General features: G+C 43.6%; 1 protein-coding gene across 1 annotated transcript; it reads right to left on the bottom strand.

The window, feature by feature from the left end:
- Positions 1-11,277: 11,277 nt before the first annotated feature.
- On the bottom strand, positions 11,278-24,087 carry CD83 (CD83 molecule). Its single transcript, XM_010573169.1, has 5 exons — positions 24,045-24,087; positions 23,786-23,916; positions 13,461-13,677; positions 13,244-13,347; positions 11,278-11,436 (listed from the first exon to the last, which is right to left on the bottom strand). Exons 1-5 carry the CDS (start codon positions 24,085-24,087, stop codon positions 11,278-11,280), a joined length of 654 nt encoding a protein of 217 aa, XP_010571471.1.
- Positions 24,088-25,210: the final 1,123 nt, after the last annotated feature.

Genomic DNA, 25,210 nt, shown 5'->3' with positions numbered 1-25,210 from the left:
ATGCGCAGGGCAATTGCTCACCACCCGCCGACCGACACCCAGCCAGTCCCCGAGCGGCGAAATCCCTGCCCCCCCACTTCCCAGTTCCTAAACTAGATGGGACGTCCCATGGTATGGAATACACTGTTGGCCAGTTTGGGTCAGGTGCCCTGGCTGGGCATGAGAAGCTGAAAAATCCTTGACTATAGTCTAACCACTACTGAGCAACAACTGAAAACATCAGTGTTATCAACATTCTTCACATACTGAACTCAAAACATAGCACTGTACCAGCTACTGGGAAGACAGTTAACTCTATCCCAGCTGAAACCAGGACACCCTTTCACTAAAATCACTGCCACCTCAATCCTGGAAGAGTAACAAAAACCTCACAGCCCAAGTATTAACTCAGAAAAATACTAAAGCTTAAAGGAAACGCCAAAATAAATAATAATAATTAAAAAATCTTAGGGACAACGATCCACTTTTATATGGCCCCGTAGTGAGGAAGAGGCCGGGCCACGCTAGCACAAGAGTGACTGTGGAGCGTGTTTTAAATGAGGGATGTCTCTTAGAGTGAGCCTGTGTGCCAGTGGTAGTAGGTGGGGTTTTTTTTAAAACCAAGCAGTCGGTGAAATGAGGGACTACCGATGCTCTGCAGGGCACAAAATGAGCTCCAAAGCATACAACCCACATAACAGCAAATTATTCTGACTTGACCATTACCCACAGGTAATGAAGCTGATGAGCTAACGAGGAGCTGCCAACCCACTGTTGGTCTCGAGTGGGAGATGTTGGCCTAAACCTGTTCCCATTGCAGCAAATGACAAGTTGCTCAGCTGTTAGCGTGGAAGCAGCCTCAAATCCTTTATTTGTCTGGTTTGGAGCCTAAATTTTGTGGGGGGTATGAATAATGGTGGAAAGGAATGATTAAACATGAATTTAAGGTTACGTTTGCAAGCTGACTTACTGCTGCAAGAAAGGGAATCTCTCAGGTGATGGTTGTTTTTGCCACATTGCCGTTAATCTGAATTGCAATGTCAGTGCTGCCAATTTAACACTGACCCTGACCCCCATCCTGTTGCTCCTAGCTCTCTCTGGGCCTTCAGTTTCTGACTCAAAGCGAGCTGGAGAGGAGAAAAAGGGAAACCAGAAAAGCTGCTACAGCACCAGGATGGGCACACAGCTCATCCAGGTGAGCTGTACTCAATCATTACAATATTCCATCTTTCTTTTGTCTTGCAGCGTGTCATGTTCCCATCTAATTATGATCTGACAGTGTAAATGCTTGGTATCATTTTAATATTTATTCCCATGAATAACCTCTCTAAAATGAAAGAATTAGTGTTTGCATGATCAAAGCCACTGTAAACCCTATGTTCTCTCAGGTGGCAAGTGTGGTTTATATTTGTTCCCTAAACTGCTTTGAACACTGTGGCCACTGCAAAAATAATGCATAACAATGACTTTTCAATAACAATACTTAACAATTCTTCACTGATGAGAAAGGAAAACGTCTGATTCGATCACAATTTTGTTACTTTTTTTTTCTTTTTTTCTTTACGAGATTGTTAAATAAACGTGAATGAGGTACAGTACCCTGGGTTTTATTGGAGGCATAAGCATCAGACTCATTCACAAAATGCTCCCCATTATTGCGTGCAACTGAAAAACAAAAGAAAATAGTCTCTTTGGGAGTTTAACATATATTATTTCTTTTAAAGAGCTAATGTTGTGGGAGATAGGCAGCATTAATTCTGTGAATGCTCTTTTTAACTTGCATTATTTTTTTAATCATTTCAATCACTCAAGACCCAATGTTCCTAGTTAAATGTGCTTTTTTTTTTTTTTTAATTAATGCTTACAGTCCAATGTCAGGTCGCTTTCTCTACGCATGACTTGGATACTTAGCTTTATTGCATATTGATTTATGTTATGGTGGGACCCAGCACTGTCAATCATTGTGCTAGATACTGAACAGACTTCTGACAAAGATGATGGCCCAATCTACATGATCAGAAACAACAAAAAAGCAATAAGCAGCAGCTCTCGGGCAGGGGGGGATGTGGGAAGGAGGGCAAGGCCAAGAGGACAGGTTCAGATGTTGTTACTGAGTTTTGCAGAAACCACTACCCCATTTTCCCAACATACCTTCTCGTTGTCTGTTGCATACAGCTTCTTAAAAATATAAATCACTATAAAGTGATATAGAAATAAAACTAACACTAGAGAATGTGGCGGAGGACAAAGCAGGCTCTTGATGGGAATTGTATTTTATTAAATGGCCTGTGGTAGGAAAACATTTGGAAGTGACTCTTGAGGTTTCTCCTTCACTTCAGTTCTTTTGTTCTTGGGAGAAGTTGTCTCGCTGCCTTTCCAGATTTTATTGACTCAAAGGACAAATAAGTGCTGAGGTAGCAACCGGGTACGGAGCGATGGCTGGGGCACACGGAGGCCCCAGCGCAAGGGGTGCAAGTCTACTGAGGGGGGCTTTTCCCTCTCCGGTGCCCGCAGGGGGTGCTGGTGGTGACACTTCTTCCACGCCTTGGGATAGAGTAGTTCTCGTCCCCTGCCACGATGAAGCCAGCGGAGTTTCTCCTTGCCACCCTTGCAGCATCTGGGAACGGCACAGAGTGGGAGAAGGTGGGAGGAAAGAAAAGATGTTATTGAAGATCATAGGTCAGGTTCTGGGAAACTCTTCAAACTTACCCCAATTATGTCTACTTAGCATTTCATCAAAATGCAAGCATGTTTTAAACAAATCTCTGAAGCCTGTCTCTCCAGTGAAGCCCATTACGTTTTGTGCTGCACAACTTTGATCTCGCAGAACAGTCTCTTTATATTAAGTAATAAGGCATCATTTGGTTTGCATTTCATCCATTCTTTATCACATTTACATTCAGGTAATTGCTTCCACATGCTCTTTAGTAAAAGAAAAATCCAACTGCAGTTCAGGCATGTTTACGTTTATGGATGGATCAAGTATGTCAAGTGTTGATGCTTTTTTGGGGTTGGGGTTTTTTTTTTGAAGTGACCAATCCTCAAAGACTGCTTTGGAGGGGGGGAGGAGAAGGAGAGTCAGTAATTTATGTTTCAAAATTTTCCAAAATTGTTCCCAACTGAGGTGTTTTTCAAAGCCCTAGTTTACCATACACAAAGCTTTAACACTTGCCATGCCATCCCGTTTATGTCAGGGTAGGCCACCCATGCGTTCAGTTGTGTGTTGCTATTTAATGTGGCAAAAGCTTTAACTATTTCTATGCTAGGAGCTGTAAATAAGCTAAGCCTGTGAATATTTCTTCAAAGTGGAACAAAGCTGTATTTTGTCTTTCCTAGGAATTTGGGGTGAATAACTCCACTTGTCTCCTGTGCTGCTAGCAGAAAGAGAAATAGTTTGCCAACTACAGCATAAATTGTGAAGCCTCATAGAGTAGAAGTGTGAACATACTAGTGCTAAAATACAGTGATTTTTATTTTAATTTTTTTTTCTTTTTTGCATGAAAGCTATTGTTGAGAAGGAGTAGAAACAAAGTACGGGCTGTACTGGAAGATGTAGAACAGATCTGTGTTCTGCACGCTATATAAAGATTGATAAGATACAGCGACAGTTGTCAGTGGAGTTGACTTTTTTTTTTCTTTTGCTAATGTTAATGGAAATGTACTAGCACAATTTACCAGAGACATTTACAGCTGTTAAGATAGAGTGAAATGGAAAGAAACTGTAAGAAGACAAACCCAGGAGATTTGACACCTGCTTAGGTGACAGGAAGCACGAACTGAGGGTAGAATCCCTTATTCTAGGGTCATTGCAAACTTTGCAAATTTGGTTGTTTAGGAACTGTAGTAAATGTTGTAGGAGTGTTGCTTGTCTTTTTTTACTGATGTTGGGTGGGTTTTGGGGGGGGGGCAGGGTGGGGGAGTGGTTTTTAGTTTCTCCAAGAGAAGGAGCACTTTAACTAGCCCCTCATCTAAGTAGAGAGCAGCGAGCCAGCCACAATTGCCTGGACCTTAATCCACTTGACTGTGTATATTAAGTAGGACAGAGGGCCTGGCAACCTGATTTGTGTGTAGATACCCCTCTGTGCACTTAACGAAAGTACCTCTATAGTATGCAAATCTCTCGTTTCCGCTTGGGCACCAGGCGGCCTCCAAAAAGTCCCAGACAGATCGTCTGGTTATCCTGGGCACTTAGCATAATACAGGGGCACTTCATAGTCCTTGACGTAGCCTTCCTGCTACTATTCCTAGAAAGTAAGACAGCAATAAGGAGTTCCTGAGTAACTTACGTCCTGCGAAATGCAGGTCTAGAGGGGCTTAGCTGAAGGACCTATCCTCAGGACCAGTGACTTGCAGCCTAGGTCCCAGCATCTGTTCTGGGATCGCAGTTTTTGGCAAGTTGCAAGCCCAAGGATGGGAGCTGTGGGAGACAGTATGGAGAAGGGGGAGCTGCCTCCCCCAGCCCAGAAAGCAGTTTGGCTCCAGCTCCATCGGCAGTGGCCCCCCCGCTGAACCACCCCACGAGGCAGCAGCTCCAGAGCCCTGATGTCTGCAAGGACAAAGGTTGCATGGAGCATCCCAGTGTGAGAAATGTATCTTTGCCTTTTAAACAGGAGGCTGGCTCTTTCACCACGGTGTGCCACAGGATAGGAATTTTTTTTATTATTATTATTATTTTTAATTCACATGTAAAACCCAGTGTGGCTGAGTGCTGCATGGACCAGAAAACAATGAGACTGTGTCCTTGGCTCCATGAGCCTGTGTGTGCGTGTGCAGTCGCTTGCCAATTGCTGTCATATAGTTCTGAGATCCAGGGATGGGATGCAGACAAAAATTGTCTTTATTAAATGTCATGTATTATGAACACTTCCAAAATTCAAGTGCAAGATGTGTTGGAGAATATTGAGAAAAGCCAGAACACAGAGAAAGGTCTCTGATAGTGCCCCATGTATCCTTGTGCGTTTGTCTGAGAGTGAAAAGGTCAAGTTAAAAAAAATCGTTTGTTGTAAAAAATACTGCATTTTTGACCTGCATTTTTATTAGCCTTTAACAAGACAAGAACTAGTTGTCCATTTTTGAGGCAAAAATTGTCCATAGTTTGTTTTTCTTCTATCCCGCAGCTACTTTTCATACTGTAGTCTACAAATTTTGTATGAGATACCTTTGGTCATCACTGGCAGAGGGCAGATGTCTTAGAGCGGTCCGTTCATACTGTGATGAACATCTTGAAGAGTAGTGATAATTGTTCTCTGACCACGAAGAGTGTAGATTCGTAGGATAATTGAGGCGGGAGGGGACGTCAGGAGGTCTCTAGTCCAACCTCCTGCTCAAAGCAGGGCAAGCTGTGGGATCAGACCAGGTTGCTTAGGGCTTTGTCCAGTTAGGTCTTGAAAACCCCCAAGGATGGAGACTCCACAGCCTCTGTGAATGACCCGTTCCACTGCTTGGCTGTCCTCACAGCGAAAACGATATTTCTGTCTGAACTACTCTTGTTTCAACTTATGCTCATTGCCTTTCATCTTCCCACCATGCATGACCGTGAAGAGCCTGGCTCTGTCCTCTTGATAACTTCCCCATGGGTACTGGGGGAACTGTTTTTAGGTCTCCCCAAACCCATCTCTTCTCCAGGCTGAACAAGCCCCAGTCCCTCAGCCTCTCCTCACAGGGCTAGCACCCCAGCCCTGACTGCCTTGGGGGCAGTTTTGGGGGCCCAGAACTGGACAAGGTATCTCAGCGTGGCCTAAGGAGTGCTGACCTGAGTAGGGGGATCTGCTTGATCTGCTGGCTGTGCTCCTGTTCCCAGAGCCCCAGATGCTGCTGGTCTTCCAGACCTCTTGTGCTCAGCGTGTATCTGGAAGGTTATTTCAGCAGTAACGTGCTCAGCACGCGCTCCGTTCACCTGGACACCAGCAGCCACGTCGCAAGAGAGGCGTGCGAGCTGGCACTAATGAAGGGAAGGGGTTAATTTCTCCTGGCTTGTACATAACCCTACACTTCCAGCTCAGTAGATGGAAGGAATGTGATTAAATTGGTGTTGATACCAAGTCTGAGAACAGATGTGAGAGTGAATTGGCAGAGCTGGAATTCAGATGGGATGAAAATAGCAAAAGGGAGTGGGTGGAAACCGTCACACATTTGTGTTACAGGTGCTTGGTCTAGACCCCAGCATTTGCAGAGACTCCTGTATTTTTCTTCTTACCAATTCTTATTAATCCAGTTTCTTTTGTCAGCAGGCCCTTTTCCCTTAAGGTTAACGTCCAGAAGTTCAAGCATCCTGTTCTCTCCTCTGAAGGACAACTGGGGTAAAAAGTTCCTTTCGGCTCCAGTAGGCAACAAGGTGTAAATATTGCCAGTTTCCCCACCTCTCACACAAGACAACACTTGAACTCATTCGATCCCATTTGTAGATAGGGAAACTGAGGCACACAGTGTAAATGTTTTTTAAAACAACCAAACCAATAAAACCCCCCAACCACTACAGGCTGTTCTTACTCCCTTCACAGAACTAACTGAAAAATTCTGCAGAGAGCAAAGCCCATGTTTGCACTGGGCTTGTGCAATTCATGCTTCCCTTAGGACCTGTCTCTTCTCTTAGTTGCTGCCCCTTGCCTTTGATCTGTCCATGGGACTGGGTTTATTGGTTTTGGCCAGGTTTTGGGTTTGGGGTTTTTTTTGCACTGTCTGTGACATCTGTCTTGTAACAGAGCAAACGCTTAAAATCAGCCCAGGCTGTCCATTTGCAGCGTAACAGATGCACTGGCAACTCAGCCACAGGGACGTAGCAAGCTTTTCCATCAAAGGGTGGGAAGACTCATATGGCTTGAATGTAAGATGAAGCCTTCAAAGGACCCACTGCTCTTTGCAACAACCCATGTCGGTCTTGCCACCACCCATTCCCTTGGTGGATTTTTCAGGATTTATGTCACTGCTCTGGAGAGTTAACAGCACTCTTCTCGCAGTTTTATACAGAAGTAATATCAGATGTAGTCAGCGAAAAGCAGAGTACTGCAAACACAGGTCTTGGCAGCGAAGTGAAGAGAGAACAGACCATCAACCAAAAAATTTGGTATTGTGTTTATTTGTAACTCTTTCATCTCCCCAGCAGTTTGTTCCACAGATGACTAAGAGTTAGGGTTTCACTGATATTTACTTAAAAAGGAGGTGTGGGGAAATCAGTCCCAATTTACCTTTAACTATGTAGCTGTAACATAGCGTAGAAGTGTTGTCTTCGCGTACGGAGATGAGGAAAATCAATTGCCGTTCCCGAGGGGCAGACGTATTGGTTGAGAAGGTCACTAAATACTTGCAGTTGCTCAATGCACTTGGAACCAGATCCCCTCAGCTCGGCTCTGCGCTGAGAGGGGGAAGAAAGGGAATGTGTGCGCCAGGGAAACGCTCTTTATGCTCTCCAAAATGGTCTTATCAAGGGCAGAAGAAAGAAGGGAGGCAGGCGTTCGGCAAGCCCCAAGAGCCATATTCTGTTCGTATCATTCACAGGCACATACCAAGGATTACTTTGGTCCACGTTGAATACAAGCGTGTCTGTAACTCCTGCTCAGGAGAAATAGGTTGAAAACTGTTCAGCCTTTACAGGAGATATTACTGTTGCAATGCTGTCAAGGTCACTGTCAGCCTGGGTTATCTGCTGTGTAAGTGCTAGCTGCGCAAATCGGGCTTAGCTAAGGGCTATAATTCATACACTCAGCATTTTGTGGATTATGGCCTTTAGCTTTCCCTCATTGCCATTTTGGATATTCATTTAGCTCTGGTGTATGACTGTTGCAATTTCTCTTTGGGGTAATTTCCCCACGTGGTGCAGTGTTTCACTGTATATTCCTTAATCACAGGCGTACGAACTTGCTTTCTATGAGTAATTTTACGTATAATGCTTATTGTTATCTTTGAATGCAGATGGTTCACCTTTGGACAAAACAACAGAAAAATGCAGGTTACAGAGGAAAAACAAAATCAATTAAAAATTTTCAAAACCCACAAGAAATATTAACAAGGAAGCTCCTGTGGTTAAGGCACCCAGAGGAGAGTCAGGAAACCTCAGATCTCTTCCCAATTCTGATCCAGACTTCTTCAGGAGCTTTCTGATTTCCAGGTGTCTTAGCTTTTATTTATAAAACAAAGGTTATAGTATTTCCCACCTCATGGATTTATTGAGATAAACTGAATTCCTGATTCTAAAATGTATTGTAAGAAAGTATTACAAGGAAGGGTTCTAGCATACATGTATGCTTTTATATTATCTGACAAAACTAAAGGCATACATAATAAGAAAAGTGGTGGAAAATAAATTTTTCTGTCCAAGAAAGCAATTAATCTGTATAATCAAAACAGCCTCTCGATTGTGCAATCTACAACGGATTCCCTTTAATAATGAAATGTTAAAGTCTAAAGAATGTGTGCATGTGCTCATCCCCTGTATGCCGGGCTAGCTGAGGCAGTAATTCTGAAATATGAATAGGTCCATATTGCAAGGAAAGGACTGTCTCTTCTGAGATACTATGTTGAAAAATGTGTAGCTCTTTCTGTAAGATTTTCAGTCAACACTCGATTTTTTTTATTTTTCTTTCTTCCCTGTTAGTGCTGAAGTTGCTGTAATATATTAGCTTTTATCCTTCAGTTGTCTGGTTCTCATTTGTAATATTTCTAGTTAATGTTAGGTTTTGTCCTACAATGCCACAACAGTTTCTTTACATCCTTTACATCCCAGATGTTCAGGCACCTTCATCGCTTTAGGATATTGCCTGTTTCTCTCCAGCTCTGTGATTCAGTCAAGCGCCTCAGCATCAGACTTTCTCGCTGCTGACACCTTCTAAACTCTTTAAGGCGTTTAAGTGGCCTTGAACGTGATCACTTCTACTGCACAGCTGGGCCTACAGCAAATCCTCAGAACCAACCAGCCTGAAACTTCTGAGCCTGAAATTTGACTCCCAGGGTTGTTGCCTCAGGCCCCATCTTCTGTATTGCAGACAGTTTGGCTCGGGGAAAAAATAATGGGTATAGTTGCTTACACAAAGTCCCTTTTTTCATTCTGTCCTATCTGATCCTATTTATACATCTGAAGAAATAATTTTAAAAGTGTTTCAGCCTTTGCCGCTGATTAATTATCAACCCCTTTCAAGTGAATTTTCCCTTCCTTCCTCTTATCTGCTCTCCTAAAAAAAAATATTAATAATAATAAAAGAAACAAAAACCTATGACTGTCAGGTGTTAAGTCTTTCTGATCAAATGGAGGAACTCAATGTACCCCAGGTACATGCACATTTAGTTCATATAATTGCCACCTAAATGTACAGGTCACTCATGATGGTGTGCTGTATTCAAAAATGACCATGGGTAGACTGAAACACCCTTATACTTTCCTTAATGACTTGCCTGTCACTGGGGAACAGGTGGTTTAGAATGTATGTTGGAGAGAAAGTGAAATTTTGAGGAAAATTTAAATTATCTGAGTTCCTTAGAAATGCATAAAATTATCCATTGCTTAATCAATTATACACACATACATGCCCTCTCCCACAGAAGAAGCTGGATCAGGCATCTACATTATTTGATGCAATTATGTCAGTTGTAAAATAAAATGCAATTGATACAGAGTGTTTCTGGATTTATTTGCCATATGTGGCACACAAAAACAAATGATAGGTTAACTCTGATTTTTTATTTAAAGTATGTTACACGCATTTATATGCAAAAATCGATTATAAACAAGCAAATGTGGCATTAATTTACCATGCTCTAAGTAAATTGCATATCCCTTGTAACCATTCTTCTGGCCAGGAACCCCTTGGACTCCACCAATGGAGACATTTACCCTGCTCACAGAGGCACTACTGAGTGATGCACAGTGCTTTCCTCCCACCAGCACTTCAAAATTGGTCAAAGGATTACAGAAAGAGCATCCTTGTCACAGCCTGGAATTCCAAACTGCGTTAAAAATCCTAAGGTTGCAGTTTAACTCTTGAAGGATTTCTTTTTATTTTTTTTTTTAAGATGTGTTCTTAAGTGCTTGCAAATTCTCATGTTTGGGCTCAAATTCTCATGCTGTGACATAAACACCCACAGTCACTCTGGACTCCTCTTGCTTCACCTTCTGTACCTGCAGCCCGATAAAGGAGGTTCCTTGATTTCAGACTCCAGAATCGCTCTGGTTTTCTTCAGTCCAAGAGGACAAGCCTTCTCTCCCTTATATTGTGTGCCTGAGTTCAGCTTTTCTCATGTCCTTGTTTCACATATACTACACACTGTCAGCACCAGAGTGGGTGCTCATATGCCCTGTCTTCTATTTCTGTATCTCACAGCTGACTTGATACATCCCAAACATATGGATAGTTGATTTCTTCCAAGCCATGGCTTTGGTCATCACTTGTGTAACTTGACTGACATGGGTGTTGCATACATTTGGCTTTATGTTTTCTAAACGACAAAATAAGTCATCTTTACATCTCGTTAATACCACAGGCTGCTTCATTCTTACTTTTGTTGCTTTAAGGTTAACGGTCTCGTTGAAACTTCCTATGGACTGATCTATGGATTCTTTATGGAGATGCCTCTGGGAAGTGACTGACGGACCCATTGTGCAAATCCATCCCTACTTCTCTTGCAGAGATAGAAAGTTCCTCTCAGTCCAGAAAGATTTCCAGAATATTTTCTCTCTTCTTACATTTCAGCCCGTCTGTCACTCTCAGATTTAAAAATGAATGTTGATTTGATTCACCCAGGACAAGAGCATGAAGTCACCTCTTCAGCCTACTTGAACATCACATGACAAGTTACATCCCATTTGCAGTAAAGGAACTCCATCCAGAATCAGGCTCAGAACACGGAGCAGAAACAGCCCCACATACTTATCTGTCCGTCCTGCAGCACCTGTTGCGTTTGCTTTTGAAAGATGAGAGCTATTAGTTCAGTGAAGAGCTTAATCTCCCGGCTTTGCGCTCCCGTGGCCTCCCTGTCACCTGGCCTTCATATCACAGGCACGTTCTTGCTCAGAACAAGAGGGCTGCACAGCAGAGTGAAATAAAGTTGATGCCAACTTCATAACAGCATTGCAACACTGCTGTGTAGCTGTAATGGTATTTCTTAGCTGCCTAGCTCCCAAAAGTTACTGTAGTGCATGACAGTGCTTTTCGAAGGCTTGCCCAGTGCAAGCAGATCACTGACAGGCTGCCTATACTTTCAGGCTGTTCCGAAGAGGCCATATATTGCTGTTTATTTCCTCTCCGTACAACTCGGCCATCCAGCTCGTGTCATGTTTACTGATGAGCCCACGGTGCTGTCAACGTCATCTTAGACAGAACTTGAAGTAAACTCATTTTTGCAAGTGCTGTTGCTGTTTAAATCCTGGAAAGTTGTCATTTCACGTACATTGATGAGGGTAAGCATGTGTTTCATATCTGGTCTGTTTTTTTGATAATTGGGAGACATACTCTCTTTTCTTAGACATGTCTAAAAAAGAAAGCAGAGAGGAAAGCTTAAAACTGAGAATTCCTGTGAAAGGCAATTTTTTTTTTAAAGCTTGAAAGTTTTGCTTTTTATCTCTGCTAACCATGGCTTATTAGACCTTTTTTATTTGTTTGTTACCAGAAGCACCCAGTACTGTTTCTTGCTCAATCAAGGAGCATTATAGGACAAAAGCCTTAGTCACGAAAGGAATTTTATATTTAATTCAAGTTTTCATATGAACAGGCCTTGCATCAAGCTCTTGCAAGTGTGTTTCCACCTGGCTTCAATACAGGCCAGCGCCTGAAATTTCATCTAGTTGTCAAAGTAAAGCCCCAGTCCTGCCAACCAGCCTTAAACTTATTGTTGCTGTTGAGTTTAGTGGAGATAAGGCACAATCTCCACAAAAGGAGAGGACAAGGCAACCTGTAAGAATTTAACAGGCATTTTAAATAATGAAGCTCACTTGTGGGATCAGGGAAATATTAAATTTTGATGAAAGCTAGGTTGATACCTGAGACTGGACCTCACCCAAGAGTAAGATACACGTAATTCCACCAGAGTGGTTATCTTCACTACTTGGCTCTGCTTTTTTTTAACTGCAACACTAAAACTGGGACTTTTTTTTTTACATGTGGGAAGGAGAGGCTTCTGTGGAGATCTGAAATTCTTTCAGGACACTGAGCAGAACAGGGGCATGTGTCTCTTCTGAGTGATATCCTTGCTTTCATACTTTCATCCAAACAAATTCCTACAAGATTTATCTTGTCAAACTTTAGTCTGAATGGCACAAATTACTGGCAGGATTGTCAATCTAAAAAAGAGACAGGCATAAATTTAATTGCTCCCTGAAGATACATGAAAAGCTACATTTAGCTGCAGCTAATTAGATATTCTCCAATCAACAGCTATGATTCATCTGCTGAGGAGCAAAACAAGAAGACAAATATGAAATAGGCAGCAAAAGTTAGATTTGACCTCCCAAAACGCTGGAGGTGGTTTTGTTTTGTTTTTAATTAGAAATGCAGCCAGTGTTGCACTGTACCAAGACCTGAGGCTCATGCTGCCTTTAAGCCAGGAGGCACAGACCTCCTGGTTTTTCTGCACGAGGGGGTGACTTCACCACTATTGCAAACAAAAAATATTTTTGCTTCTGTGAACTGAGCTTCCCAAATACCTCCTCTCCCCACCTTTCCCAGAAATACCTGACAGCGTTAAGGGTGTGGATAAAACCCCCAGGATGTTCTTTTCCAAGGATCTTAAAATGTCTGTTTACCAAGAAAGATGGAGCTTCACAAAAATGCCCGTCTGAAATGGGGTTGTCACCAATTTACAGATATGGATACTGAGGCAAAAAAATAGGTGGACTTGAACTTGTCCGTCATGCCACCACACAAAGCGATGCCATAGGTGAGAAAGGGATCCCAAGGGCCTGTGCCTCCATCTCAGGCAAATGCTGTTCCCAAGCACCAAAGCAGAAGAGCTGTTGATGTGCCCTTGAACTGAAGAGTAGCTTCCACTCAGAGTAACTGGAAGCAGAAATGGGCAGCAGGGTGCAGGAAAATAACTGTCTGGTTTGAGAAAGATCAGGGTGCAGTGAAATTTTATATCTCTTTGGGACTCCATCCTCTGTTTCTTGTGCGCCTGAGTTTCCTCTGGCTTTGAAAATACCGTGTAAGTATTTAAAGGATTTGATCATAAATTAAGTACAAACACCAACATCTGATTGGCTGTGTTAAGGTGGTGCTAGCAGAGAAAATGAGTGCGGGGTGGGTTTTTTGTTGGTTTGTTTATGAGAAAGGGAATTACTTACACAGGTAAAAAAGATGAGCAGCAAGTAAAAAATCCCAAGACAAGTCAGCATGAAAAGCTCAGCTTTGTATTTTTTTAGTTTTTCATCTTCTATTCCAGGGCAACCTGAAATGTGAAGCAAAGTGTTACATTGTTCTGGTGTTTATAAAATATTTTTAAACTGTTACCTTCATGAAATGCCACGTGGAGCATGAGACAGTCAAGAGTCTCTACTGTACCTGTTACTCTTAATGTGACTGTGCCACTCAGATTGTGTTCTCCACTCTGTTGCCCCACAATGCACTTATATGTCCCGCTGTTTCGGCTGGTTGCATTTTTGATCCTCAGTGAAAAGAAGGTGTCGTTGGAGAGCTCCAGGGACCCCCCAAGTTCTTTTGGATAATGAGATTCCACATCAAGGACTTTCCATGCTATTCCTTCGCCTTCTCCAGCCATCTGGAAAACACAAATATATTTCTCCTCTTGGGCAACGGTGTCAGCCTGAGTTTTAGGGGAAAGAGAGTTTTAAAGGCGGCTTATGGCTGAAAATACAGAGGCTGAAGAGAGGTGGGGGGAATCTCAAAAGCATCTAATACGTTCATGCTCACAATGTACGTGCTCACATGCACATTTTTCCTTAAATAGACACTATATTCTAAATAGATACTATAGAGCTATTCTGTAATAGCTTCTTAATCTGCTTCTCCTGGACACAATCCTGGTGGAGATGTAACATGATAAAAGGCAGCGGTAGAGTTTGCTCTCAAAGTGTCTACGCAGAGGCCCCAAAAGAGTTCAAACAGAGAGAGACGGTCCACGGGGATGGAGCCGAGGCAGCAAGAGGCATTCCTACCCAGCTGCTTAGCAGTGGCTCTGGGGACTGGAGGTCCCCAGGAGAGCGTGGCAGCAGGCAGGTAGGCTCCACCGCTCCCTGCGCTCGCCCTGCCAGCACAATTTTTGCCGTGCAGCGATGGGAATTCAACCTGCCTACCCGGCAGGCATGCCGCAGAGCGCGCCGGCTCTGCCAGCACGGGCTGGCATCCTCCCAGCGACCCTGCAGCCCAGAGCTCCTTGTGGGAACGCAGCCCTGGAAACTGCACTTCCCCGTGCCAGTCTCTGTGCAGCTGACCCCTGAAACCACCGTGCCTCTCTGGAGGAATGGGGGTTTCCCCCTTCCCCTCCCCTCCCCTCTTCGTTGGAAGCAAAGAACAAAAAATTGCTTCAACTCCTTCAGATTCAGTTGCGTGAAGGTCACAAGCAGGTTCTGGTGCACTTGGGGAGCATTTGTATGTTGAATTTCTTAATTGTAACCAGAAGAGCTACATTCCTTGGCATTGCTGAGAGGCTGCTGGAGGAATGAAGTGTATTCCCAGAACAGTTTGTACTGCGGGGTGATAGGATGCACTGAAAATGACAATTGGCTGGGAACCACAAAGAAGAGAGAAATCACTAACTTGATTTGAAAGATGGGAGAAGGGTTTGAATTAGCCCGTGTCCATTCTTATTCATCGACATTGCTCCCTGGGATTCGAGGCAGCGTGCCTTCCATGAAGGTTTCCCGAGTAATGAATTCAGTCTTTCTGTGGACCGCCAGAGCCAGCTCATACAGTCCAAGGCTCAGCTTCTCAGCCAAACCTATCACTAATGTAAGCCAAGACTTTTTTATTATTTTATTTTAACAGACACATTTTTGGGTTGCATGTTGGTGCTTACTTTCTATCAGTATAGCTACTGCATCAGGGTATAACCATCACGCTGTAAGTTATTAAAATTAACACAATTTTCTCATACTGAGGCTAGGAGTATCTGGTTTCCCTTTCATGTATTTGCATGACGAAAGCGTTCTTGGGGGTCTGGAGAGAAATATGGGCCTGATGCCCCATTATACTTTGCTACTTTTGCAGCCCTAAAATGGTGTAAAGCAAGCTGCAAATTGGGGAACTTTCAGGAACTGGGGAATCGGACTAAAGCACAAGATCTTCATAATTGTAAAGATCCTTTCTCAGAAAGGTTTGGGGTTTTTTTAGTGCATCAACTGAAACACAGCAGTAATTCCCTGGGGCTTTCCACACTTTACCCAGCAACAGGGAAGAAAGCACATTCTTCCTCTTAATCCCCCAGTAAATTTACCCCAGCTTCTCTTTCTTATTATGCTCAGCCCCAAGCACCTATGAGATGAGCAGTACCTATGGTGGTTTTCAGGCTGTAGGGACTTCACTGTGCTGCAGGGATTTAGAGATTTTTCAGGCCCTGCACATTGTCAAGAGATGTGGCCAGAGGAATTCCACTACCCAGGCTGGGCTCAGCTCTGGTCACAAGTGGGTCAACAGCAGTTAAGTGGAGAGAGTTGACCTCCCTCAGATCTAATTTTTGCCACTCTCCCTTCCCTTACCACCCCCTTCCTTCGTGAAATTTAAAACTGCCCACAGGGCAATAAAGAGAACCAGCCTGCCTGCCCTTTGCATTGCCCTAAAATGCAAATAGGAGGTCTGAGCTACACACAGAAAATTGGTTTTGTTTTTTTCTTTTTTTTTTTTTTTAGTTCACCGGTAGCATAAGTAATTGCTGTCTTGGGTGGTAAATGGTGCTGTGATTCTTGTGGCTGAGACCTGGGAATCAGAAAACACTTCGATCTTTCTGTATGCAATTGTAATCACCACTGCTAGTATAAGGGAGAAGTCAATTAAGTCCATGCATCCTATGCCTGACCATGCTCTTATTCCCAGTGAGATTTTTGGTAAATGATTTAACTTCTCAATTTTATGGGGACACTGAGGGATAGGGTTGATTATTGCCTCCAAAGCATTTCAAGGTGCTCAGTTGCTGTCACAAGTACAGTGACGGTGACCCTGGAGACAAGCAAGTCAAACTTTGCCTTACACAGACCCGCTCTGCGTAAGGCAAAGCAGTGTCCGTGAAGCTGCACTAACAACATGCCTTTCCCCAAAATAGAAAACAAAGTTACTTCGTGGCCTAATCCGGCTCCCTCACTTGTGGAGAAACCAGTCGCGATCTGGATGGGGGTCACAAACCTGTGCATTTGGGGAGGAGGAGTAACGGTTCATATGTATGGGTTGAATTCGGGTTTTGCATGCCTCTTTTTCTCCATTAAGTCTCCTCTTTACTGAAGAGCAAAGGCAGGCAAGGCAGTCGTTTGTGGTGCTGGGGTGCCTAGCAGCCTCCCTACATTTTTTAGGCTACAGAGACATCTGGTGGCATTTTTCCAGCCTCTACACACAGTGCATCCATCCCTACTCAGAGGTCACAGCATCCCCTTTCTCTGATGCCTGAGCCAAGCCTTTTTCGGCTGCAATCTTATCTGCTACTACGAAAAAAAATCAACCCCTCCCTTTTTAAAATCTCTAAGTAGCAAGGAAACATCTGAGCAAATTTGCAGAGTATGTCCCCATATCCCAGTTGTGTAAAAGGAAGTCCATGAGATGTTCAGTAAGGTCATCATTCTGCCTCTTGCTCTATTCAAACCAACCTCTTTTCCCCCCAAACCTAATTAAAATTATGAAAATGCCACTTTGTTTGCCACCTCCTGTGAATTACTTGGCAGACTCTCACTAGACAGATCATTTTGCAGCTCAAGCTCCTATGATAATCCAGCGCTAATTCATGCCAAATGTCCTCCAGGTGATACCACAGCCCAAGGTAAATGCTAGGGGTTTTACCTAATTAATTCCACACAAGCTTAGAGGGATCGAAGCGAATGCTGTTGGTGGCTGCAATCCACTTGTGTAGGGACCATCTTCTTCTTTAATCAGCGACAAAATATTTTCTGCCCGCATTTCGTTTGCATTTCATTTCCTTTCCACCGTGCTGGCAAGCGAGCTGCAGCATGCCGGCTCCCTCTGCTCCCCACTGCCAACGGGAGGAGGAAAGGGAGGTTTTCTTTTCCTGCTCCCATGTTTGCTGTTAATGGCTTTACCAAAATTCGAAAGGCAAATCATGATCCATGCGGGGACCAGTAGAAATGCTACTGAATCTATTTACATAAAAAGGGTCTCGTTGCCATGCTGGCTGCTGGGGGTTACTGAAGCAAGAATTTTGCTGGGAACAGGGACCTGCAGGCTGGCAGCATCATTCTTCCTATCTGCATAAAACTACCCATTAAGAAAATTAAGCAACAAAAGAAATGTGAGTTCATGTTTATTGTCACATATACGTTCGCCAGCAGCAACGTTTGTGACAGGCTTTTTCAGAAATCAGCTGGGGGGCTAAGTCTGTTGTTTTCTATCATATCAATCACCTCCATAGCAATGAGAGGAAATGCTATCCCCAGGGGCTGATACTGTCCAACACCTTCATTAAACGACCTGGACACTGGGGCAGAGCAAGTCTGCAGATGACACAAAGCTGGGAGGAGTGGCTGATACGCCAGAGGGTCCTGCTGCCATCCAGAGGGACCTCGGCAGGCTGGGGACGTGGGCTGACAGGAGCCTCTTGAAGTTCAGCAAACAGAAATGCCAAGTCCTGCCCCTGGGGACAAATAACCCCAGGCACCAGGACAGGCTGGGGCCAACCTGCTGGAAAGGCCCTGGGGGTCCTGGTGGACGCCAAGCTGACCATGAGCCGGCGATGAGCCCTTGTGGCAAAGACCACCAACAGCCTCCTGGGCTGCACTCGGCAGAGCATCTCCGGCAGGTCGATCCTTCCCCCCTGCTCAGCCCTGGTGAGATGCACCTGGAGTGCTGGGTCCAGTCCTGGGCTTCCCAGTACGAGGGAGACATGGACATGCTGGAGAGAGAGTCCAGCGAAGGGCCACAAAGATGATTAATGGCTTGGAGCATCTGACATACGAGGAGAGGCTGAGAGCCAGGACTGTTGAGCCTGGAGGAGACCGGGCTCAGGGGCATCTTATCAACATGTATCTGATCGCTGGGGGGATAAAGAAGCTAAAGCCAGACTCTTCTCACTGGCCTCCAGAGACAAGACAGGAAGCAATGGGCACAAACTGAAATTCAGAAAACTCCATTTAAACATAAGAAAAACCTTTTTTACTGTGGGGGTGGTTGAACACTGGAATGGGCTGCTCAGAGAGGGTGGGGAGTCTCCATCCTTGGAGACTTTCAAAACCTGGCTGGACACAGCCCTGAGCAACCAGCTCTAGTTGCCTTATTTTAGTGAGTTTAATTGAAAGTTATTCTAGTTCCTAAAAGCTTGTAAATGCTTGGTCTAAAGAGGTTGAGATTTTCCCACATGTATTTTCCAGTCAATTGACCGATTCCTGTTAAGCTTCTCCTAGCCTGGACCTTTTTGGTAAGAATAGTGGTGGTGATACAGTGGATATTAAAATGGGATAGGTTTGATTGAAAATACGGCTGAGCTGATACATTTCTGTTCTCTGACTGGCTGAATTACGAGAAATAGGTAGAATAATTAGGCCTCCAAAATTTAAGTGCTCTTCAGCAAATATTTCTTTTTCAGAGAACTAAAAACAAGTTGTAAGAAGGAGAAGAAACACTTTTCTTGGTCCTAGCTGGCTGGGTTTTAGCTGCAGTTTTGAAAACTGCTACAGCATTACACGATTGTGCCACTAAACAAAGGCAATTCACCCATGCTGTAGTACTTACACCCAACTAATCAATTAAAATTTAATTTTATCATGTACATGTGAGAGCAAGCAGTTGTTAAGTTAACTCCTGCTCTCTGCTCTCATTGAATCCCTTTTCTCATCGAGCTTTTCCCAGACTAAGGTGGTACATTGGCTCCCAGGTAAATCAAAGTGCCAATATAATCCACTTTTCCCATGAAAGCAAATTTTTATTTCAAACAAAATGGTTCAGGTCCAAAACTGATGTCAGTTTAAAGGTGGAATGTATTAACATTAATTTATTTTCTTCTGAGGGTGGGATGATTGTAAAAATGGGTTTGTTTAAAATTGTACCAGCAATAATGGCCAAGTTGAAATTTCTGACTGCTAAAGAGATCTAAAAACTATATACAGCCAGAAGGAATTTATTTTCTGAAGCAAAATAGCTAGAATTCTGGCAATGCCCGATAGCCAACATATAATGAATCACAACTGAGCTGAAACCACTTAATAGGTGTATTTTTCAGCACAAAAAGCACTTTCACATTTGATTAGTGCTGAAGGTGCATCCATATGGTTCCTATACAGTGTCATGTAGAGATACCAATGTTAAATTTGAAAAAAACAGACATAAATTGTGGGCACATGAGTGAACTCTAACTGTGCTTTAAAGGGGAAAGAAAAAGAAGAAAAACCAAAACCCAACCCCGAAATTACAGCAAAGGAACTGCATGTGACACATGAGCCAGCTGGAAAAGCCCTCTGACTCAGTCACACAGCCTCTTTATTGTTTTGGGGTTTTTTTTTTTAGCTAAGGGCATCCAGTGCTAGCTCATGTCAGGCAAAAGAATTGTTTTGGTCATGAAATCATTTCCACTGCTCCCTTCCTGTCTAAATCATCAATGTGTTGGAGCTACTTGGAGCTGAATAGATGTCTGAGGAGTATTTAACTGCATTTCTTTGGGTATGTTAGAAATTAGACTGAAGTAATTTAGCAACTATTTACCTATGCTAATAGGTAATAGCTATGCACATTTAGCAAAAGTAATTTCCTTGGAAGGAAGGTGCGATTAATATTAAATGTCTATAAGGTTTATTCTTATTTTGTAATATGACTTCCCCCTCTAATTCTGCCACAATTTTATATTTTTCAGGGAAGTGTTATAAAGTTAACAGACTTCCCTCCACTGAAGTATAGCCTTCTTTCCTCTTCCTCAAGATTTGTTTTAGATTAAGACTTTTCTGGCTATCACATGAACAAAATAGCGAAATATCCACTGGGACTTCATTTGTGTGTGTATAAACTTGGTTTTCAAACTGGATATAAAGTGATAATTATGAGGTTTTATGAAGTGGTTCTTATTTTCAGTGTGCTACACAAAGAGAAACTGTTCAGTTTTCATTAGCCTTACGAGGCAGAAAGGTAAGTAAAGTTTCATTACCCGGGTTCTTGTTTCATAGGTGGGCCGTAGAGATTCAAACCAGTATTTCCATATACAATTCCCAGTACCTGGGTGCTTATGCAAAAATGACCTAGTTTTCAGTTCTCAGTTGGCAAACTTCCACACTGCTCATATACGGGTTTATGGCATATAGGTTGCCCAGCAGTCCTAAAAATGACCCACACTTGAAGGGTATCATCATTATGAACGCTCTAACTTTTCCATGGCCACATAGTGAATGGGGTGAGAGCTGCACCAGGCTGGAAGAGGACTTTGTGCTCTACCTTCTCCCCAGTGTGCTAGGCCTGCCTACTTCAAGTATTTCTAAGTAAAAATTGTTTTGTCTGAGCTGACTGAGTGTGGTCCTGATTCCGCACAGAACTACTTACACTTCATGCAGATAAGCTAATTAGCTCCAAGGATACTGGGTGCACAACAGGTTAAACACATGCATGGCTTTTTTGCAGTACGAGATATTAGCAAAAGTGAAGGAACTGTTGAATGCAATCCTTCTTTTTTATATCCGGTTGGATTTTTGGCACCAGAATATTAACTCCTTTAAACAATTATTTTTCCATACAAAACTGAAAAAGCAAGTACTTTTAAACAGCATCTCTTTTTTTTCTTTTTTTTTTAAAGCAGATTGTAACAAACTATTTAAAAGTACCCCTTAATTGGTCAGAGCATGCAGAGGTGCCAGTAGGAAGGAGGGGGTTGTTCGCTGAGCGTTCACCCTGCGCAAACAGCTGCACGTGCAGCACCGTAATGTTGTCGCCATCATTTTTTTAAAGCAGCAGAAGCAAAGGTTAATTGCTTGCATTTACTGCACAGTTCAAAGTGGCCTTATACAAAAGATTTAGCCTAACAGCTGCTTGAACTTTATAGTCTGAAATTTCATACCATTTGTTGGAATTACCTTTTAATTAGGCCTTTGGGGGTATATGTGGTGTTTATTGATTAATCCTTCAGTAGTTGTTTTTTAAATAACAGATTAATTCTCTATGTTGGGTAGCCCAGTCGTGCTCTGCCATTCCCCCACCCTCCTTTTGCAGTGTCGGGTGGGGACAGCAGCACGCAGCCAAGAAAAGGGAGAGGGAGAAGAGTGGGAGAGGAAAGGAGAGGGAGAGGAGAGGGAGCTTCAAGCTGCTGCCTATTTAGCTAGCCCCACAAGCAGAAGAAGTATGGCTTCTTCAGCACAAAACACTGAGCCTAAATTAACTTTTTTCCTGCTGAGAGTCAGGCTTTTTAGCTTTGGTGCTGTGCTATTCCTAATATGGCTGTGACTGTGGCTTGAGCTAGCATCACCAAGAGTGGCATTAACTGCCTGTCCCCGCTTCCCATCTCTCTCCTGGGATGAGTAACCAGCAGACTGCAGTACCATGGTTGGTGCCATCAGCCCCTGAGGATGGTGGCAAGAGCTGAGGGTAGCTACGTTTTGTTACTTCTTGTGGTTTAGGCAGTGCCAGCAGAGAAAAAAAGCATGAGGTCCTATCATGCTGGGCACTGGAAAAACAGTCTTTTCCCGAGTGAAACGTATGAAGGAGGAGGAGCAAGGAGACCATGGAAGGAGAGGACACTGGCAGGACATGGCAGGGGAGGTGCAGCGGCAGTCGAGACTGCTGCAAAGGAAAGCAGCACTAGCGAGGGCCGCCGAGGAAGGGGCATACACAAAAGGCATCATCAAATAACACCCTCCCTTGCATGTGCAGTCATTTTGTGCCCAGGTGGAGCTGTAAAGAGCTACGAGACAACATGGAATATGGTCTACAGGGTTTCCTTACACTCTTTCATCAGGGCAATGGCTTTTGGCTCCTGTGTGTTGCCTGGCCCTCCCAGCTGCCACTGACCTCAGAAAGACATGCTTCTGGAGGATCCCCACACTTCAGCCTGCTGAAACTGTTTTTGGTTTTGTTGACTTCCAACAGTGGTTTGGGGGAGAATTTTCAGGGATCCAGTCAACCTCTCTGTTTAGTACTCCCCCACCCATAACCACTTCTGCTCAATTCCTCCAGGTCCACCAGACTGCATGGTTTGCCTGCAGTGCGCTCCCTGCGCTGTCTAGATTCTGTGGGAAACATGGGGCCTTAAATAATTAGCATGTATCTGTATGGAAAATACATGTCTTTATCCAGCTTTTGAAGCAGAAAGCAAAAAAAAGAGCAAGTTGACACCTATGCCAGCTCTCAGAGTAATCTGCAACCAAATGCATTATTCTCTCCTCTCTGTCTCCCACCCACATTTAGTTCAGCATTTTGGAAGAAGAAGGAGACTATAGATGCTGCACTTGCTGATGGGCTGGTAGCCAGATGTTCGAAACAGCTCTTTCAGAGTTAGGTACCTTTGGGTTGCAGTTGTCATCTAGTCAGTAGGCAGATGCTCATTGTTGTACTAGAACTGACACTCAGATGGACTGCAAGTTTCAACCACAGAAACCCTATCTAATAACACTGTTTGTTGGTTTACTATAGGGAATAATTTTAAAAATATATCTGACCAAGCTGCTGGGGAAGCCAAGGCTGTGGCTTTATGTTCTGGCAGAGATAAATTAATAGTTTTCACTCACCAACAATAGGGTTTTTTCCCTTCCACTGCTCTCCCATCACATGGGAAAGTAATTAAACTCTGTAACTCACAAAATCTATTTGCAGATTGATTTTCCCCTATTACAACAAGCAACAGCAAATTGACTTAACAGGCAACTAGAGGACCACCAGGACTGACCCATGGTAAGTGGCGGTAGTGCATGTCTGGGAGTGAAGAATGAGGGAGAACAGAACTTTTTGGCTCAACCATAAGCTGAAATTATGCCCTGAGATGCAAATACATGGTACAATACAGCAAGTCAATAGCCACTTCTTCAGCCACTGCGCAACTCTGCCTCTCTTTCTACAAGAAATTTAATCTTGAAAGCGTTGAACAGAACTTGCTGCTCATTAGCCAATTGATCCTTGTAGCCCTCCTGCAAATATGTGGTCAGCAGGGCTCTCCTGCTTTGGAGATGGGAATGCTGAACCAGCACAGCCACGACTGGACTTTCACTTCGTGATGCAAAGAGATAACTCAGAATTTGTAGCTCTCCATCAGCATTTCTGCATACCCTGCCCTGATGTCCACCTCCACTAGCCAAACCTTCCTAAAGAATAGCAAGTACTTGATTAGTTCTTCTATTTCAAACAAAAAATCAGCTCCTGTTTGGGGGGAGATTAACCAAGGCACAATATCACTGATGTTTCAAGGTTTAAATACCAGCTTTTGCTCTGAAGAAACATCCTGGAAAGACTCCTCTTTGGAGTGGTATATGTACATGGGGCATCACCTGAATTCTGATCCCTGGAAGCCAGCAATATTTAGATAGAAAAGCAGGCCAAGAGCAATTCAGGGATCACACTCAAATAGTCTGTCTACATTGACATGGAAAATGCCAGTTCTCTGTGAACAGCTCAAATGCTTTCATTGCTGCCTTATCTCTGCTGCACTGAGAGGTGGATGCCTCTTTATAAAATAACCCGTTTTGTACAAGACAAGCCAGTATCAAGTAGGAAAGCAAAGCAGACTGCTCAAGTAACTTAGGGTTTTTTCTTACTTTGTACCAAGATGCTGTCTGGTAGGTGACTGAGGAGTCCCAAAGAACTTTACAGGGCAGCAGCGCTTCTTCAGCACATCTCACAGCAACTTCTGGGACCGCCACAGAAGCCCCACTGATCAAGCACCAAACTGCAAAGCACAGGTACACATCACCTTTAAAAGAGTTTGCCCAGGTAATCCTCCCTCTCTTCCCAAAACATATCCCCACAAAATAAATGTGAAAGACCAGAATGAAAAAGGCAAGGCTCCCCACTTACTGTTGCACAGGGTGATGAGCAGAGCGTAGACTACTGAAGACATGGCTTTTGCTGCTTTAAACCACAGAGCAGCAACAGTGTGCCTCTTCACTGGACCGACTGTGAGAGCAGAGTGAAACTGCTACTGCTTCTGGAGTGATATTTCTGGAGGCAGACTGGGGAATCCCCCAGATGGCTTATCTTGAAGGGCCTCGTCACAGGGAAAACCCCTGCGTGTAGGAGCCAGTGCTTCTCCGTTTAAATCTGTTAGGTCACTCCCATTTCTGCAACTGGTTTTATTCTTTTTTTCCCCGCCCTCCGTGTTGATCTGAACAGAAATAAGGTTGATTGTGGGGCACTGTGGGTCAGTGTGGAGGGCATCAAAATCAGCACTGAAAGAATCTCTGTCTTGAGTGACAAAACAGCAGGAGAAAGGGTTTGTCAGCCTCACAAAATCCCCTCTCAACCTTCTCTCTGCAGCTCTAACAGAACAGTGTCTGTGCAAAGGTTGGCCAGATGAAGCGACATTTCTGAAACCACATTTAAGTCCTCAGGCTGTAACACTACAAGGACACCGTGACTTGGGTCTAAGGGCTAAGCAGGAATTTACAGCATGGGTGAGCAATACAACTATATTTCTGTAGTGTTAAAGTGTAACTTCCCATGTAGGCACTCATGATGTAGAAGCAGCATCTCTTCTTAGAGTATTTTGTCATTTTCAAGATAAACAGGGGCAGCTGGCATGACATAATTCTACCAAATTATATGCTGGAAAATTTCCTCATGGAAAAAAAATCAAGGCAGCTCCCAGAAGAGGAATCATTTGGACATCCCCTCCAGATATCTGAAACAGAAAAAAAAGTCCTTTCCTTGTGATCTGTAAGAGCTGTTTCCCCCTGGAGAATTTTTGAGGAAGTCTGAGGTTGATCACAGAAGCATTTACAAATCATGAAACTCTGAAAGTTGCTGACATGTTATTTTTGGAAAACAGTTCTGGCTGCTGTATTTAGGCTACTGAGATCATGGTGGAGAAAAGCCATTTAAGAGGGAGTTTTTTGAGTTTTGATGGGTGAAGAGTGCATGGTCAGCCCCTTTTGAAAACCGGTGTCCTAGAAGCCACATCAGGCTGGGCACCCTAAAAAGCTTTGAGGAGAAGTCAGTTTGACAAGTCCTTGGCATGCAAAAGT

This window comes from Haliaeetus leucocephalus, unplaced genomic scaffold (assembly GCF_000737465.1).
Source record: "Haliaeetus leucocephalus isolate CR32 unplaced genomic scaffold, Haliaeetus_leucocephalus-4.0 Scaffold373, whole genome shotgun sequence".
Taxonomy (NCBI): Eukaryota; Metazoa; Chordata; class Aves; order Accipitriformes; family Accipitridae; genus Haliaeetus; species Haliaeetus leucocephalus.
Note: the sequence above shows the minus strand (reverse complement) of the source record. Positions and strands in the feature narration are given on the sequence as shown.

Coding starts and splice junctions, on each gene's coding strand:
- CD83 (XM_010573169.1), bottom strand. CDS start 24,087: ATGTCTTCAGTAGTCTACGCTCTGCTCATCACCCTGTGCAACA. Junction 23,917..24,044: donor GCTCATCACCCTGTGCAACA/GTAAGTGGGGAG, acceptor TGTGCTTTGCAG/TTTGGTGCTTGATCAGTGGG. Junction 11,437..13,243: donor TGCTCATCTTTTTTACCTGT/GTAAGTAATTCC, acceptor TTTCTTTTTTAG/ACATGTCTAAGAAAAGAGAG.